Source organism: Chiloscyllium punctatum, chromosome 8, assembly GCF_047496795.1.
Source record: "Chiloscyllium punctatum isolate Juve2018m chromosome 8, sChiPun1.3, whole genome shotgun sequence".
In the NCBI taxonomy this organism is placed as follows: Eukaryota; Metazoa; Chordata; class Chondrichthyes; order Orectolobiformes; family Hemiscylliidae; genus Chiloscyllium; species Chiloscyllium punctatum.
The window spans coordinates 114,954,740-114,973,834 of record NC_092746.1 but is presented as its reverse complement, the minus strand read 5'-3'; the positions used below and the strand labels follow the sequence as shown (position 1 = coordinate 114,973,834).

At 41.2% G+C, this 19,095-nt stretch overlaps 1 protein-coding gene across 2 annotated transcripts in view; it reads right to left on the bottom strand.

Moving 5' to 3' along the window:
- obscnb (obscurin, cytoskeletal calmodulin and titin-interacting RhoGEF b) overlaps window positions 1-19,095 on the bottom strand; it is an 802,448-nt gene that overhangs the window by 174,680 nt on the left and 608,673 nt on the right. For both annotated transcript variants that reach the window (XM_072576281.1, XM_072576282.1), the window contains 7 exons: window positions 17,951-18,067; window positions 15,246-15,410; window positions 11,227-11,385; window positions 7,936-8,113; window positions 5,399-5,512; window positions 3,570-3,737; window positions 1,252-1,354 (listed from right to left, as the gene is read on the bottom strand). In XM_072576281.1, the coding sequence (XP_072432382.1) occupies window positions 1,252-1,354; window positions 3,570-3,737; window positions 5,399-5,512; window positions 7,936-8,113; window positions 11,227-11,385; window positions 15,246-15,410; window positions 17,951-18,067 (1,004 nt within the window). The remainder of the gene's footprint in view (window positions 1-1,251; window positions 1,355-3,569; window positions 3,738-5,398; window positions 5,513-7,935; window positions 8,114-11,226; window positions 11,386-15,245; window positions 15,411-17,950; window positions 18,068-19,095) is intronic.

The window sequence follows — 19,095 nt, the reverse complement described above, 5'->3', positions numbered from 1 at the left end:
TAAAGCCAGCATTCTGTTCGCTTTCTTGATTACTTCCTGCATTTGTTCATGATATTTTAAAGATCTATGCACGTGAAGCCCCAAATCTCTTTGGACATCCATTGTATTTAACTTCATACCATCTAGAAAGTATCTTGATCTATTCTTTCTCAATCCAAAATGGATAGCCTCACATTTGCTTACATTGAAAATGGATTGGCTGTGCTGAAAGCAACTCATTTCATGACAGGATCTGGGGTTGTGGGGGTGGGTAGGAAACATGGAAGACAGCGTTCATGTGCTGAAATTGTTAAACATGATGTTGAATCCTGAGGCTGTAAGGTATCTAAGCAGAACACGAGGTGTTGTTCCTCTAACATGTGTTGATCCTCACTGGAGTACTGCAGCAGGCCACACACAGAAATGTCATCATGGAAACATGAGGGTGGTGTTGAAGTAGCAGTTAATTGAAAATTTGGGGGCATTTTTATGTGAACCATCTACGTTCTGATCAAAGTGAGCACTCAAGTCTGCACTTTGTGTCCCAAACATATAGGAGAAAGTATTGAGCAACAACTATAGTAGATTAGTCTGAATGAAGTGTAGGTAAATCACTGCCTCACCTCAGGAGTTGTGTCTGAGACCTTGGATAATAAGGAATGAGGAAGTAAATGGAATAGTGTTACACCCTCTGTGGTTGCCTGGGAAGATGTTGTGGAGAGATGCTGGGAGTAGAGGAATACCAGGGTGTTCTAGATGGATGAAAAGGGAGAGGAGGGAAATGCTTGTCTGGTGGCATTCTACTGAAGGTGTTCAAAATGATGGTTTATTTTCAACACCTTCAGTAGAATGCCACCAGACAAGCATTTGGATGTGTGGATGTTGCTGATGGAAAATGAGGACAAGGGGGACCTTACTGATGGTATGGGAGGGAAGGAAAAGGTGAAGACATATTGTGTCAGACATGACTAGGGGCCCAGTCAACTATAATAGAAGGGAATGCTCAGTTGAGGAATCAGGTGGACTTGTCTTAGGCTCTCCTGCCGAACGTAGCATCATAAGAACAGATGTGACATGTGTTTTAAGTCTTGTGATGTAATGTTGTTAGTATGGAGCCTTGCTTGAGGAGCACAAATCACGTTCTTGTGTTCAATTTATAGTATTCCTAATTTCTCCATATATTTTTATCTTTCCATTTACAAATTAGAAGGTTTTTCTTCCATCACAAGAACTATTGCAATAATTAAATGTTGTTAAATGAATAAACCTTACCTTATCTGTGGGGTTGGTGCAGCTTCAATTGTGCATGCAAACTGTGTATCTTCATTCTCTACAAATGCGATGTTTCTAAGGTGGCTTACAAACCTTGGAGGGACTGAAAGTTAAAGTGAGAAATTGTTTGGCTTGAAAAGACAAAAAAAAACTGAATCTTAAAGCTACTTTGTGCAAGAAACAAGTCCTAGACTAGAATGGTTATGACTGAGGAACTCTCAATACATGGTCTTGAAACTTACTTATGTGTGAATGGCAAGCTGAAGTTACCTGTTAGAACAAAGAGAACATAGAGCATTACAGTGCAGTACAGGCCCTTCGGCCCTCAATATTGTGCCAACCTGTGGAACCAGTCTGAAGCCCATCTAACCTATACTATTCTATTCTCGTCCATATGCCTTTCCAATAACCATTTAAATGCCCTTAAAGTGGCGAGTCTACTACTGTTTCAAGCAGTGCATTCCACACTCCTACTATTCTGAGTAAAGAAACTACCTCTGACATCTGTCCTATATCTATCACCCCTCAATTTAAAGCTATGTCCCCTTGTGCTAGCCATCACCATCTGAGGAAAAAGGCTCTCACTGTCTAACCTATCCAACTCTCTGATTATCTTTTATGTCTCAATTAAGTCACCTCTCAACCTTTCTCTCTCTAACAAAAAATAGTCTCAAGTCCCTTAGCCTTTCCTCGTAAGACCTTCCTTCCATAACAGGCAACATCTAAGTAAATTTCCTCTGAACTCTTTCCAGAGCTTCTATATCCTTCCTATAATGCGGTGGCCAGGACTGTATGCAATGCTCCAAATGTGACCACACTAGAGTTTTGTACAGCTGCAGCATGATCTCATGGTTCTGAAACTCAATCCCTCTACCAATAAAAGCTAACACACTTTATCAACAACCTTATCAACCTGGGTGGCAACTTTCAAGGATCTATGTACCTGGACACTGAGATCTCTCTAATCATCTACACTACCAAGAATCTTGTCATTAGCATTCCTGTTACTCCTTCCAAAGTGAATCACCTCATACCTTTCCACATTAAACTCCATTTACCACCTCTAAACCCAGCTCTGCAGCTTATTTATGTATCTCTGTAACCTACAACATCCTTCGTCACTATCCACAACTCTACCTACCTTACTGTCATCCGCAAATTTACTAAACCATCCTTCTGTACCCTCATCCAAGTCATTTATATAAATGACAAACAACAGTTGATCCAAAACAGATCCTTGCGGTACCCCACTAGTAAGTGAACTCCAGGATGAATATTTCCCATCAACCACCACCCTCTGTCTTCTTTCAGCTAGCCAATTACTTATCCAAACAGCTAAATCACCCTCAATCTTTGGCCTCCGTATTTTGTGCAATAGCCTACCATGGAGAAACTTATCAAATGCCTTACTGAAATCCATATACACCACATCAACTGCGTTACCCTCATCCACCTGTTTGGTCACCTTCTCACAGAACTCAATAAGGTTTTGAGACACGATCTACCCTCCAGGCAGGTCAGTGAACTCAAAACTGCCTGGATGTCTCCAGGCAGGTCAACAGAGATAGGGAATCATGGTAGTTGTTGTGTGCAACTGTCATCAGTACTGCTGGACCAGGATTTCCCCTTCTCCCAGTTCCACATTCAGTCATTTTTACTAAAGTTACATATCCTTTTGGTGGTTGCTTCCAGTGATCCCATAAAGGATTGTTGGTTGGGCTATATGTAGAACTGGGTTTTCTGAACACAGCTGCTTTGGTGTCAGCTGAGTTCTGTACAGATCAATTTCTGGAGGGAAACCTGAAATAGGCAGGAGACATTATTTAAATATGAAACAGGCTCTCATACTTCTTTCTTTGCCTTCAGAGGTATGGCAAGTTCTTATGCAGTACATGCAGATGCATGAATATCCATAATGGATACGATACATATATGTACACCACCAAACCAGCTATGGCATTAACTAATATCCATGCTGAATTGTCAAGTGATTTCATTGGTCTAGAAAGAACATTTCAATTTTAAAAATCTTGACATTTGGCCAAATGAAAACAAGAATTCTTGCAAACTTATTTATTTCTCAGCCAGTCAGACATTATTTTTCAATGGCATGTTTTAACCTCCAAACTGACGATAGAACTTGAGAGGATCAGAAAAATAGATAAATAGTTCACTTCATAAAATAGAAAATCTTGGTCTTTATTAAGGAAGATTATTACTTAAGTAATAGAATTTTAAAAAGGAAGAACACAATTTCCCCAGCCAATGGAGTATGTCAAAGGAACTTCACTGCATTATTTATGTTTCGAAATTCCTACCTTGTACAAGAATCTTCCCAAGTGTATTGGCATTTCCTGCAGCACTAGCTGCATAGCACATATACTGTCCTGAGTCAGCAGCAGTGAGAGTGTCCAAGATCAGCGTACAGGAGCCATCCTCATCTTCGATAATAATATGATGTGGGTCAACCTCCACAAGCTTCCCATCTAGTGTCACAAATAAACATATTTATTGTTAAAACTGCCCAGTGGAACTAATTGTTTTGCAAAGTCATTTTAAGACATACAACAGGGGCCAAAAGAGTTCTGTGCGTGGTATGTTTAAATAGAAACTTAATTCACATAGTGAAGGATGACAGGTGTGCATAGGGTTTCCAAGAAGCCATGCAGCTTGCAGGGAATGTTGGCACCAGCAGCAAGAATGCCAATCTAATCTGAGATATTCGGGCAGTGGTGAATTCTTACGGCTGCAGCGTGTAGTTAAACCCAGCTAGTACTCAACAAGAGGGTAGTGATAGGGTAACTAGTTAATGAGGCAGGTTTGGGACAATTGAGTGAGAAACCTCACTTGGCCTCAGGGAGGAAAAGAAACGTGACCAAAGCAACACACACATCCAAAATAATAAGATTCGGTCCAGTGACAAGAGTGTTCCTTTGGCCATCTAGCAGTTTATTTATTTATCTCACCAAGATATTGGGGCGGCAAGGTGGCACTGCTGCCTCCCAGAACCATGGACTTGGGTTCGATTCCACCCTTGGTGAGGGCGTGGTTTTCCTCCAGGTACTCAGTTTTCTTCTCGCAGTCCAAAGATGTGCAGGTTAGGTGAATTGGCCAAGCTAAACTGACCATAGTGTCCAGGGATGTGCAGCCTAGATGGATTACTGATGGAAAATGCAGGGTTACAGGGATAGGGTAGGGGAGTGATTCTGGGAGGTGGATGCTCTTCAGAGGGTCGCTGTGGACCCTATGGGCCGAATGGTCCGCTTCTACACTGCAGGGATTCTATGATGTAATGGCACTTGACCAAATGGGCAATCTGTCTGGTTATAAAAACATAATTGAGGATTTACATCAGTATGAAAACTTGAACACAATTTTTCCATGTTTCTAAAAATATATTTGAATTCCAGAACCCAATGGAGTCCAATTCCTTCTAACAGAAAGTCACTGGGTCTTTCTTTCCTTTCTTAACTGAGGCTGCTTGTTATCATCTCAACAGGTGTTCTGGATATTATATATTAGTGAGTTTTGAGAAGATTTGTAGCTCAGGTTGAGGTTTTGGATGTAGGTTTGCTCACTGAGCTGAAAGGTTCATTTCCAGACGTTTTGTCACCCTACTAGGTAACATCTTCAGCGGGTCTCCAGGCGAAGCACTGCTGCCGAATCCTGCTTTCTATTTATATGTTTGGGTTTCTTTGGGTTGGTGATGTCATTTCCTGTGGTATTGTCATTTCCTACGGTGATGTCATTTCCTGTTCTTTTTCTCAGGGGTGTGATAGATGGAGTCTAACTTGATGTGGTTGTTGATAGACTTCCCAGAAGCATGGCATTCCAACTGGAACTCTATCAACAAACATATCGAGTTAGACTCCATCTACCATCCCCTGAGAAAAAGAACAGGAAATGACACCACCAACCCAAAGAACTCAGTGAGCAAACCTACATCCAGAATTATATATTAGTTTTGGATAGAAAGTAAACCTGGGATTTTCCAGTGACTGTTCCTCCATTTACTTCTTGAACCACAAATGAGGTCTTAAAAGATCTACTAAAAGATAAATGTGGCTAATAATGTTGATTGCAAGATTTTGTTTCATCTGATTGAATATCGATAAATACATTTTGTTGACAAAAAAAAGTTAGTTACCTTTATACCATGTGATAACCGGTTTTGGATTTCCGATAACCAGGCACGCCAATTTCACTGTCTGTCCCATTTCAGCTATACAATCTGCCAATTTCTCTATAAATTCTGGGGGACCTGATAAGAAAACACATTCACGTGGTTCATGTAGTCTCCTTTATCCATCACAAGAAAATGAAAATTCTCACTCCTTGAGTACAGCTAACTAATCAAAAAATAGAATATAAGAGAATATGATGATTCTGCTATATACATAAGATTGACAGGTATTTAAAAAGAGATATTTTTTACAAATTGGTTTTTGAAACATCAGCAGAAGATTAATTAATAGATAATTTCAGCCAACTACTCAGAATAAATGATCATAGTAAAATTTGATGTCAATGCTGTTATATTTTTATGTGGAAGTCAATCCAACTAATGTTTATCAAGAAGGCTTATCAATCATCTGGTGATTCTGTTGAGGAAGTTAGAAAGCCACAAAGGGATCAGTTCCATGTTTTACTTCTCTTTCAAGGGCATACTGGGGATTCAAGGGTTAAACATTCTCATACCAAAGAGATTCACTGCAATATCAATTACATGTCTGTCCTCTTACAGAATAGACAGAACATCTCAGTAGGGAGGAGACTGACTGAATCTTAGAGAAGGAATCCATTGGAGCCACACATGTGGATTCCTCTGCAGCCTCAGGTAAAGATATTTATCCTGCCCAGCCAGGATTGATATCCTTAGCCACAACCCTGTCAAACTGCCTCCTGCTCCCATTATCCTGCTTCCCCTCTGTATTAGCATAGCTATGTGAATCCCCCATTGAGAACAGGCAAAACCCTTCTGTTTTAATCTCTTCCCATCAACACATGATTATGAAGAATACAATAATCAGTCCCTGTAATCCATTCACTCGTTATCAGAGGACATCGGCATTCAAGGACATTGTAAAATTATGATTACCCACCTTAAACAATGTAGCGATATTCAACCATGTGACTTATAGACCTTCTGTAATATTCCTATAAAAAGTACTGCTTTTGTGTGTAGAGTAGAGATTCGTGGAGAAGTGTCACCACAAGTAGATGCACAACTACTTTGGAGACATTGAGAATCTCTCGCTGGCTGTCCGATAATAAAGCATGTACTGTTGTACTGAAACTTGAGTCGTCTGGATTTGTGGAACAAAATATACATCAACACTGTGGGTTGATGACTTCTCACTTTTGTAATGTGTAGTAAAATTTAGCCCAGGATAGAAGTCTAAATGTTTTACTGGCTACAAAATTCTGAAGAATCCTGTACAGGTACAGGCCAGAAAATGACTCACAACTAACATATTGCAATCTAACTCAGTTTAGCTGTGAGGCTTGAAAATTCAGAAAATCAAAAAAAATCACACTGTTGTAGTTGAAGGATTCATCTGAGAATCAGGTTAAAATTTCTACAGTGTTTTATTTACTTCTGGGTGAGAAAAGTTCGGAATGGTTTATGTATTTACATATTTTGCATTCCTCAGAACTGGTATTTCAAATAAAGAAAAGGTCAGAATGGCACAGCTAACAGAACAACTGTTATTAACTTGAGAGGTGAAGAATGGTATTTATTTCATACATCAGGCCCGGGGGACACGGTGGCACTGTGGTAGTAGCACAGGAGTAATAAACTAATACAGGGGACTTGGGTTCAAATCCGACAGTCATAGCTAGTGGAATTTGAATTCAACTAATAATCCATTGTTTCTTGCTGTCAAAACACATCTGCTTCACATCTAAAGATGTAACTCCAGACCCACTGCAATGAATGAACTAATAACTGCTCTCTGAACTGATGTTCATGGACACAGCAATTAATAATGAAGTAATTAAAATATCAAATGTTCAAAAGATCAAATTTGGAGCCTAGAAATCTTGCAGCACTGAAGGAAAAGAAGCCATGACGATAGTTCAATATGTGAGTGAAAATTTTAAAATCTCGACAGCAAAACAAATCATTTGTGGGATGTGGATGTTGTTGGCTGGGCCAGCATTATAGCCCTGACTAGTTTTCCCTGTGAAGGTGATGGTGGGCTGCTTTCCATTCATTATCTCGGTCAAAACTTCCTGCTGCTTCGAGAAAGCAGCCAACATAATCAAAGACCCGTCCCACCCTGGTTATACTCTCTTCCGTCGGAGAGAAGATACAAAAGTTTGAAAACACATACTGACAGATTCAAGACAGCTTCCTCCCTGCTGCTATCAGACTTTCACGGACCTTTCATATATTAAAGTTGATCTCTCTCTGCACTTTCCCTGTAGCTGTAACACTATATCAGCCATTCTATTCTATTATCCTGATGCACTTATGTAAGGAATGATTTGCCTGAATACCACGCAAAAGAATACTTTTCACTCTATGGTACATGTGACAATAACAAATCAAATCAAAATTATGTGTTGCAGGAAGGTCTATGATGTAAACCCTTGCAGACAGGGAAATGAGTAAATGGGAGAGTTAGGACATAGGCAGTAAGTATAATGTCTATGTTTTGGATCTTGGCAGATACTTACTCCAAGCTGGTAGACTAAAGCGCTGCTGTATGCCAGTAATGTCTTTTACCCATGAAATCTTTATATTCACAGTTCGAGCTTGGAGTGTGTATTTACGCACTGAGTCTTCTCGCTCATGCCAGATTTCAAAGGATCGTTCATCGCCTTCCACAAAGTCATTCACATCAACATTAGTAAGCTACATGAAGAAAACAAAACTGTAAATTTTGCACAATGATTTTTTCAAGACTTTTAACCATTCAGACTTCTCATCTTCAAGTCTGATGAACAAATAGATAAACAGTACACCCCAAAAGGTCTCAGTTCCTAGGGAAAAAAAACTGTAATAAACATTTTGTCCAATTGAAAACAGTAGCACTTTAAAAACTCCATAGCCCAATATATGGATATAACAACATAAAGTAAAAACATATTGCTTAGTTGAAAATATAGAAACACAAAAGTGCAGGCAAATTTAGTGGCCTGGAGTTTCTAGGAGAAAGTGAGGACTGCAGATGCTGGAGACCAGAGTTGAAAAATGTGGAGCTGGAAAAACACAGCAGCCAGGCAGCAGCCGAGGAGCAGGAGAATTGACGTTTCGGGCATAAGCCCTTCTTCAGGAATGAGGCTGGTGTGCTAGGCGGGCTGAGATAAAAGGTAGGGGGGATAGAATTTCGGGGAAGGGTGCTGGGAATATGATAGGTGGAAGGAGGTGAGGGTGATAGGCCAGAGAGGGGGTGGGGGAGGAGAGGTTGGAAAGAAGATTAAGAGGGCGGGGCTGAATCCGGGGGTTGGGACTGAGATAAGGTAGGGGGAGGGGAAATGAGGAAGCTGGAGAAATCTACATTCATCCCGTGTGATTGGAGGGTTCCTAGGTGGAAGATGAGGCGCTCTTCCTCCAGGCGTCGTGTGGGCAGGGTTTGGCGATGGAGGAGGCCAAGGACCTGCATGTCCTTGGCGGAGTTAGAGGAGCAGTTAAAGTGTTCAACCACGGGACGGTTGGGTTGGTTGGTGCGAGTGTCCCAGAGGTGTTCCCTGAAACGTTCCGCAAGTAGGCGGCCTGTTTCCCCAATGTAGAGGAGACCACACTGGGTGCAACAGATACAGTAAATGATATGTGTGGAGATGCAGGTGAATTTGCGACGGATATGGAAGGATCCATTGGGGCCTTGGAGGGAGGTGAGGGTGCAAGTTTTGTGCTTCTTGCGGTTGCAGGGGGAGTGGAGGTTGGGTTGGTGGGGGGCGTGGACCTGATGAGGGACTCACGGAGGGTGTCTCCGGAACGCTGATAGGGGTGGGGAGGGAAATATATCCCTGGTGGTGGGGTTTGTTTGGAGGTGGCAGAAATGACGGAGGATGATACGATGTATCCGGAGGTTGGTGGGGTGGAAGGTGAGGACCAGTGGGGTTCTGTCCTGCTTGCGATTGGAGGGGCGGGGTTTAAGGGCGGAGGTGTGGGAAGTGGAGGAGATGCAGTGGAGAGCATCGTCGACCACGTCGGAGGGGAAATTGCGGTCTTTGAAGAAGGAGGCCATTTGGGTTATTCGGGGGTTTTCAGGGATCTGGCCTGGAGTTTCTGTTTGCACTCTTTTCTTAAGAGTAATTTATTTGAAATCAGTGCAAAAGGTCATGAAATTTTAGAAACACATTACGTTTAGAACAACTAAGCTTTTACGCCCTGATACACTAAAAGGGAACATCACACTAGAAACTAGTTCTGCCCATAAAACTGGTCACATTTCCAATAAAATTAACTGCTGGGCAGTTTTGCTCACAAAGCCTGTTTGCAGGCATTTCAGACAGCAATATTGGGATAAATATTATGATTATTGGATTTGGGGAGGTGGGTGGGAGTGTATAAAATCCAGCAGGTAGTCTTCCCCACAACCACTTAATAGCCTTATCCTGTTGACTTTGGTATTTTAGATGGTGCAGGGAGGCTGGACATTTAGCACCTATGGACTGGTGTTGAGTGATGGGGGGTACACCCCCTTTCAGGCTGTCTGAGACCTATCAGAAACACCTCACCACTCAAGGCCATGCCACCCTTTAATGTTCCCCTCAGCTGCTTGAATCTGGCCTGCTCGCCAAAAGCCCTGAGCTCAGAGCTGTCACTCATCTGATTTATAAGCAGATCCCTAATGCATGACTTCCTAAGAAAGGGCTGGAAGTCTGCCTTAAAGCAATTAACACCAGTCCCTACATTAAATTGTTGTGCAGCAGACATTGGGACTGTAGGAAGACATGCTCCTGTCCTTTTTTATACCAGGGCGTAACAGGAGCCATGCACCCCATATGACACAGCCCAGGCTCACCAATAGGTAAATTTTAAAGTTTTTCTATGTATTTTGCATTAAATTACAATTGTATATCAATATTGCACAACACTGCTCTTTTACCAGTACCAACAGATAAGAGATTAGATTTGATTACTTACAGTGTGGAAACAGGCCCTTCGGCCCAACAAGTCCACACCGCCCCGCCGAAGCACAACCCACCCATACCCCTACATCTACCCCTTACCTAACACTATGGGCAATTTAGCATGGCCAATTCACCTGACCTGCACATCTTTGGACTGTGGGAGGAAACCCACGCAGACACGGGGAGAACGCGCAAACTCCACACAGTCAGTCGCCTGAGGCGGGATTTGAACCCGGGTCTCTGGCGCTGTGAGGCAGCAGTGCTAACCACTGTGCCACCGTGCCGCCCATAAGAGGGGACAATCCTCCTGTTCAAGCACACCGTGTTTGCTCCCTCAACCAATACCTGCCCTGCAGAACCTAGCCTCTCAATTTCCTTGCTTCAGCCTGGCCCTGGCAAAACTCTGGACTTATCTCCTTGTCAGACTGCATGGTTCCTCGGCATTGGGACCTTGCCTGTATCAACAGTAGCCACTGCTTGCTGCGGGGCTGTTGAAATTAGACTGCTTTTAGTGATTTGATTAGTTTGCAGCTCTTTGAAGTGAATTCTTCCAAAATGGGAGCATAGTTTAGTCCCTGCTATGATGGAAACAGATAGTGTAATGTCACCAGACTAACTCTGGGGACCTTAATTCATCTCACCAACAAATAAAAAAAGCTGGCCAAATTAACATGGGTTTACCCCAAACTGTTAAGCACCTACGTGTGTGAATCAGCTAATAACATGAAAATAAACAAAGTTGTAAAATACTGGAGAGTTTCAATCACAAATGTATTCAGTAAGATTCAGCACTTACATGAAGGAGAAACTAACAAACTTCAAGAATTCTGCATGCTTTGGAAGAGACTAATTTTATTTACTGTTTAATGAAAAATGTGCAATACCAACCTTCATCAGGTTTTTAAAGATGTAACATTGTGAGTCTGTCCTGCTATCTCTTTTTGGTTTGCAGATCAGTAAATGGTTTTTGAAGAGAAAAACAATGCGTTTGTGACCCTTCCATGACAGTCTTGCACCAGGAGCTCCCTCCCATACAATAAAATGCCCCTAGGAAAAAGTGCATTTATTTATTGTATTTCAGACTAGCTTTTTTAATGTGGAAACAACGAAGTTGGATCAATATTCATATGTGAACTATAATATTTCTTCAAATACATGATATTAGACAAAATAAAGTTACACTCTTCTCAATAAAATTATTGAAACAACTAATATCTCCACCACAAAGAAAGAAAATAACAACAATATTATGGTAACATCAATGCCACCAAATTCTCTGTCAAGGGCACAGCAGTGAATGTTATCGATAGGGACTTCAGTAAGGCATTCAACAAGGTTCCTCACAGTGGACTAGTTAGCAAGGTTAGATCACAAGGAATACAAGAAGAACTAGCCATTTGGATACAGAACTGGCTGAAAGGTACAAGCCAGAGTGTGGTGGTGCAGGGTTGCTTTTCTGACTGAAGCCCTGTGACCAGTGTGTGCCACAAGGATTGGTGAGGTAAAAACAATGACTGCAGATGCTGGAAACCAGATTCTGGATTAGTGGTGCTGGAAGAGCACAGCAGTTCAGGCAGCATCCAAGGAGCAGCGAAATCAACGTTTCGGGCAAAAGCCCTCATCAGGAATAACCACCTCTCCACGCTTCAGGCTCTCTGCCTTTATTCCTGATGAAGGGCTTTTGCCCGAAACGTCGATTTCGCTGCTCCTTGGATGCTGCCTGAACTGCTGCACTCTTCCAGCACCACTAATCCACAATGATTGGTGCTGGGTCCACAGTTTTTTGTTATCTATATAAATGATTTGGATGTGCACTTAGGAGGTATGGTTAGTAAGTTTGCAGATGACACCAAAATTGGAGGTATAGTGGAAAGCCAAGGAGGTTACCTCAGAATGGGACCTTGATCAGATAGACCAATGGGCTGAGGAGTGGCAGATGGAGTTTGATTTAGATTAATGCAAGATGCTGCATTTTGGAAAGGCAAATCAGGGCAGGACTTAAACTTAATGTCAAGGCCTTGGGGAGTGGTGCTGAACAACGAGACCTTGGAGTGCAAGTTCTTGGTTCCTTAAAAGTAGAGTCGCAGGAGGACAGGATAGTGAAGAAAACATTTGGTATGATTGCCTTTATTGGTCAATGCATTGACTACAGGTGTTGGGAGTCAAAAAGTGTAGTGTTGGAAAAGCACAGCACAACAGCCAGCAACTGAGGAGCAAGAAAGTTGACATTTCGGGCATAAGCCCTTTATCAGGAATTCTTGACTCTGATCTCCAGCATATGCAGTCCTCATTTTCTCCTATAGGAATTGGGAGGTCATGTTGCAGCTATACAGGACATTGTTCAGGCGACTTTTGGAATACTGTGTTCAGTTCTGGTCTCCCTGTTATAGGAAGGACATTGTGAATCTTGATAGGGTTTAGAAAAGATTTACAAGAATGCTGCCAGGGTTGGATGGTTTGAGCAATAGGTAGAGGCTGAATAGACCTCAGCTCTTTTCCCTGCAGTGTCAGAGGCTGAGGGGTGACCTCATAAAATCATGAGGGCTGTGGACAGGGTGAATAGCTAAATCTTTTCTCCAAAGTAGCAGAACCCAAAACTAGAGGGCATAGGTTTAGGGTGGGAGGGGAAAAACTTAAAAGGGATCTAAGGGGCAACTTTTTCACACAGAGGGTGGTGCATGTGTGGAATAAGCTGCCAGTGCAACTTGTAAAGATTGGTACAATTACAACATTTAAAAGGCATCTGGGTGGATACATAAAAAGGAAGGCTTTAGAGGGATATGGGGCAAATACTGGCAAATGGGACTAGATTAATTTAGGATATCTGGTTGGCATGGACGAATTGAACCCAAGGGCCTGTTTCCATGCTGTACAGCTTTATGACTCTATGACCTCTTGACTTGGATATAACATACATAAAATATACTTAATTAATACCTAAAATCCTTAACTAAGGTCATTGTGGAAACACAGTTGTTATAAGACCATAAAACCACAAGTTATAGGAGCAGAATAAGACTATTTGGCCGATCACTCCTCATATGACAAGCCCATCATTCTTGTGATCATTCCTGTAAATTTCCTCCTGACCACCTCCAAGGCCAGCACATTTTTCCTTAGACAATTGGCTCAAAGCTGTTTACAATATTCAAAATGTGTTCTGGCCAGAGCCTCATAAAGTCTCAGCAGGACACCTCTGCTCTTGTATTCTAGCCCTCTTAAAATTGATGCTAACATTGCATTTGCCTTCCTAACTGCCAACTGAACAAGCATGTTAACTTTTAAGGGAATCCTAAAATAGGACTGCCAAATCCCTTTGTGCTACAGATTTTCAAAACCTTCATCCATTTAAAAAACACTCTATACCTCTAATCTTCCTTCTATAACATCACACTTTCCCACATTATATTCCTTCTGACACTTCTTTGCCCACTCTCCTAGTGTGTCCAAGTCGTTCTGCAGCCTCCTCACCTCCTCAACACTTACTGTTCTTCACCAATCTTTGTATTATCTCCCCACTTAGCAACAATGCCCTCATTCCTTTGTCCAGATCGATAATATATAACATGAGTACTTGTGGTCCCAACACTGACTTCTGTGGAACTCTACTAATCACCGGTCGCCATCCTGAAAAAGACCCCTTTATCCCAACTCTCTAATTTCTAATAGTCAGCCAATCCTCTGTCATGGCAGTACTTTGCCCCTAACAGCATAGGCTCTTATGTTCTTTAGCAGCCTCCAATGTGGTACCTCGTCAAGTGCCTTCTGGAAATCCAAATCAATCATGTCCAACCCTTCGCCAAACTTGCTCATTACCTCCTCAAAGAATTTGAATAGATTTGTGAGACATTACCTAACCTTGACAAAGCCATGTTGACTCAGTCTATTTTATCATGCACTTCCAAGTACTCTGCAATCTCATCTTTAATAATGGACTCTCAAATCTTACCAATGATCAAGGTCAGGCTAACTAGCCTATAATTTCTCATTTTCTGCCTCCCTCTTTTCTCAAACAGGCCTGTTACATTTTCCAATCCTCTGGGACACTTCCTGATTCCAGAAAAATCACTATCACTGCCACCACAATCTTCTTAGTTATCTCTTTCAGAATCCTGAGGTATAGTCCATCGAGTCAGGGTGATTTATCCACCTTAAAAACTTTCAGTTTCCACAGCATCTTCTCCTTAGTGATGGCAATTACACTCACCTCTGCCCCAACTATCTTGAAGTTCTGGTATGGTACTGGTGCCTTCTGCCATGAAGACTGATGCAATGTACCTATTCAGTTCCTCCATCATGTCTTTGTTCCCCTTTTCGATTTCCCCAGCCTCATTTCCCAGCGATGCATTCTCGCCCCCTCTTCCTTTTTAGATATCAAAAAAAACTCTTGCAATTTTCTATCATATTATGAGCTAAGCTTACCTTCAAATTTCATCTTTTCCCTCCGTATTGATTTTTTAAATGTCTCCTGCTGTTTTTAAAAGATTTCCCAATCCTCTGGTTTCCCACTAATCTTCACTACATTACATGCTTTTCCTTTTGCTTTTAAGCTGACCATGACTTGTCTTGCCAACCATGGTTGCCTTCTCTTCCCCTTAGTATGTTCCTTCATCCTTTGGATGAGTTTCTGCTGTACTGCGTTTTGATTGTTCAATATTTGGACAGGCCCGAGTGCCAATTTAAAGTGGTAATCATACAGAAGGTGGCCAAGTTGGACAGCAGAGCATTTTGACCTTCAGGCTTTGTCAAAGTATCTTCTATCTTTTGGGGCCTCTTACGGTACGGTCCTCTTCCATTAGACCGGAAGACAAAGGACCAGCAGTAGGCCAAACAACCTCTCTGCTCCACCATAATAATGACACTATGAAATATACATGATTTTATTCAAATAATCAAAGGAAAAATACCTTTCTGATGGGATCACCGAGAGATTCCAAAGTGCCCGGATAATTTTCAATCATTGAAACATGTAGGCTATTGTCCGCACGCTTGGGAAGAGCAGATACTACAGCATATGCTTCCTCTAACAAAGCACAGTTTTTATTGTTTCTTGCTTTGTTACGAATTAGCTCCTGAAAGAGACAAGTAAATTTATAGTTCCTTACATCTTCTATATAAAAACAAACAAAACTGAAAAAAACGTCGCTGGTAATTTGAAAAAAATTGCTTTAAAAAAATGAAACTAGTTATCAATATTTAGATATTACCTAGAACATGGCAACTGTTCGAGGTGAAGTGTGGTATCGTCAGTAAGCTATAAAATTACTGACATTTTAAATTTGAATGGTAGCTTTAGGTCACACTAATTTACATAAGGTGATACATTTCTAAATACATTAATAAAGGCTTAAAAAAACTAACAATAATAATAGAATTGTACAACTTTGATTACTAACAGAATTGTATACAAAGATGCAGTCCTCATATAACCTTTGTTTCAATTGACAGCACTCCAGTTGCTGAGTCAGAACGTTTGAGGACCAAGTCCCACTTCACAGCATGAGTACAAATATCAAAGCTCATATAGAATCTCTATAGTGTGGAAACAGGCCCTTCGGCCCAACAAGTCCACACTGACCCTCCGAAGAGTAACCCATCCCGGACCCATTCTCCTACATTTACATCAGACTAATATACCTAACCTACACATCCCTGAACACTATGGACAATTTAGCATAGTCAATTAACCTAATCTGCGCGCTTTTGGATTGTAGGAGGAAACCGGAGCACCCAGAGAAAACCCATGCAGACACGGACCGAATGTGCAAACTCCACACAGACAGTTGCCCAAGGCAGGAATCCAACCGAGGTCCCTGGCACTGTGAGGTAACAGTGCTAATCACTGATCCATGCGCTAACCCTGATGTTCCAGCGCAGTACAGAGGAGTGCTGGAGATGCTATATTTCAGATGAGAAGTTAAATTGAAGTCTCTGTCTTCCCTTGATATGAAATAGATGCAAAGATCTCATGGTAATATTTCAAAGTTAGGCAGGGGAGTTATTCCCTGTGCTGACACAAGGACACAGTCTCAATTATCATCACAAAAACAAATCGTCTGTTTTTTTTTCATATTGTCACACTTTCTACACCACAACAGAAAAGTACTTCATTAGATTTAGATTGCTTTGTGATTTCGAGAGGTCATGAAAGTTGCAATGCAAATTTTCTGTTTTTATGAACATGCTGTAGATTCAAGTTGAATTGAAAATTTGTGGCATAAGCCATAATAATTTACATATCGATACTCAAACAGGGATGCTCCATTTTTGGACAGCAGAAACGTGCCAAATTCACACTGGATTTTGGAAAGTGATGCAAATTAGTCAAATTTGTAGATAATACCAAAGTTGGAAGAGCTGTGGAATTCAAGGAAGGAGTCCAGAAATTTCAAAATTAGCTAAACCAATGCATGTGTAGGACAACGGTTAGCAGATGAAACTTCATGTAGATAAAGCGTATTGTATTGATTATAGAAAGTAACACTGGTGAACATATTACAACAACAACAACTGCTACATAACATGGCAAAATCCAAATTGTTTTACATGGTCAAGAAAAAATATTTTTGTCACTGAAATATAATCCTTGAACTGTGCTCAAAACGTTACAGATGATTTTGAATAAGACCTAAAAGTTATAATACTCTCAATGTTCAAAACATTCAAATGAACTAGAACAACAATTAACAGAATGCAAAGAAGTTCAAACTAGCCCAAAATACAAGCAAGAAGTAATGGCTAAATCATACAATGCTCCCATCTGGCCAAACCTTGACTAGTGTGTCTAGTTCTGATGAGTGAGAGATAATGGAGACTTTCCAACACTGATGGCAACGAGGAGGAACCTTTATGCAGACTTTTACTGTTATGTTGAAAGACAGAAGTTTGGCCATTTCAGACTGAGGTATTTCAGACTGAAGATATAAGCTTGAACAGCTAAATGTGATTTGGTATTGGTTAGTCTTTCATTTGGAATGGATTGAAAAAAGTTAACTTGTAATACTACAAAATAAATTGAGTATGAGAAGGGAACATGGTTTCAAAGTAGTAAGGAAAATGTATTCATATAGTAAGCGCTAAACACTGTTCTGAGCATTACTAGCAAAAATCATGCTTTCTTTTAAGAAGTAATATGTAGCAATGGGAAAGCTTCAGGTTGGTCGCAATGTATAAATCATGATAGGCTGAATGGTTTCTTTGCCATAAGTATCTTGTGATGGTATTGGCCAGTCTATCATTCTGGAGCAGTGGCAACGTCCTTACTGTCTTCAGAGTACCAAGTCATATAATTTGAATCTCCATGATTTTAGTTTTAGTTTTGAGCCAAATCTATCCTCAAAGTCAAAATAACATCACCATGATCATGGCTAATTCCTATAAAGTTTAGAATCCAAACTAACTAAATTTAGTAAGGTACAAGTATTTATATGTTTTTATATTTATATTCTCAGTTATGCTGTGTTCCAACGACCAAATACAAACTCTCTGATTTTGAAACTTAATTAAAAGTTCAACTACGTTTATTACGTTTTCACTGGGATTACTGGCAAAGATGTGTGGAAAGATCATTGGTAATTTTCAATATTACAATCCCAGACAATCCATGACTTACCTTGAGAAAATTTTGATATTTCAAGAGTCTATTGGGAGGCTTCTCTAAGAAATTATGAATAGGTGGCACTGGGGATTCCGATGGGTCCTGTGCTGATGATATTTCATCTGTGTATTTCTGGGACAACAACATTAGTCACTATTAAGAAACCAGGTTCATCATTGTACAGTGCAATAAATGACAGTACATCAATCTTTCTTTCACTAGTAATGACCAGAAGATTAAAGAGCACAAAATTGACCATTTCATACCGAAGTAGGCAATGCGACCATAAAACTGTTTTCTAATAAAATCAGAATGCTGATCAGTTCAGGACTTTAACATAGCACTTTTCTTATCAATGATCATAGCATGCTTGCAGAACAGCATTTTCTTTTATTCATTTGTGGGGCTTGGGCATCACTGGCTGGCCAGCATTGATAGTGGTGCTGGAAGAGCACAGCAGGTTAGGCAGCATCCGAGGAGCAGGAGAATCGACGTTTCGGGCAAAAACCCTTCATCAGGAATGAGGCCTGCTACTCGGATGCTGCCTGACCTGCTGTGCTTTTCCAGCACCACTGTAACCTTGACTCTAATCTCCAGCATCTGCAGTACCCACTTCTACATGACCAGCATTGACAGCCCATCCTTATTTGCTTGAACAGCTGCAATCCACTTGCTGTGGGCTGACCCACATTGCCAGTCAGGAGGGAATTCCAGGATTTTGACCCAATGACTATGAAGGAACGGTGTTATACTTCCAAGTCAGGGTGGTGAGTGGCTTGGAGGGGAACTCCCAAGTACTTGCTGCCCTTGTCCTTCTAGATGGAAGTGGTTGTGGGTTTGAAAGGTGCTGCCTAAGGATCTTTGATCAATTTCTGCAGTGCATTTTGTAGATAGTAGCAATAATGTGTACTGAGTGCCGGTGGTGGAGGGATTGAATGTTTGTAGATGTATTGCCAATCAAATGGGTTGCTTTGTCCTGGATGGTGTCAAGCTCCTTGAGTGTTGTTGGAGCTGCACCATCCAGGCAAGTGGGGAGCATTTCTTTACACTCCTGACTTGTGCCTTGTAGATGGTGAATAGACCTTGGGGTGTCAGGAAGTGAGTTTCTTGCAGAAGTATCCCTAGTCTCTGACCTGTTCTTGCAGCCACTGTGTTTATGT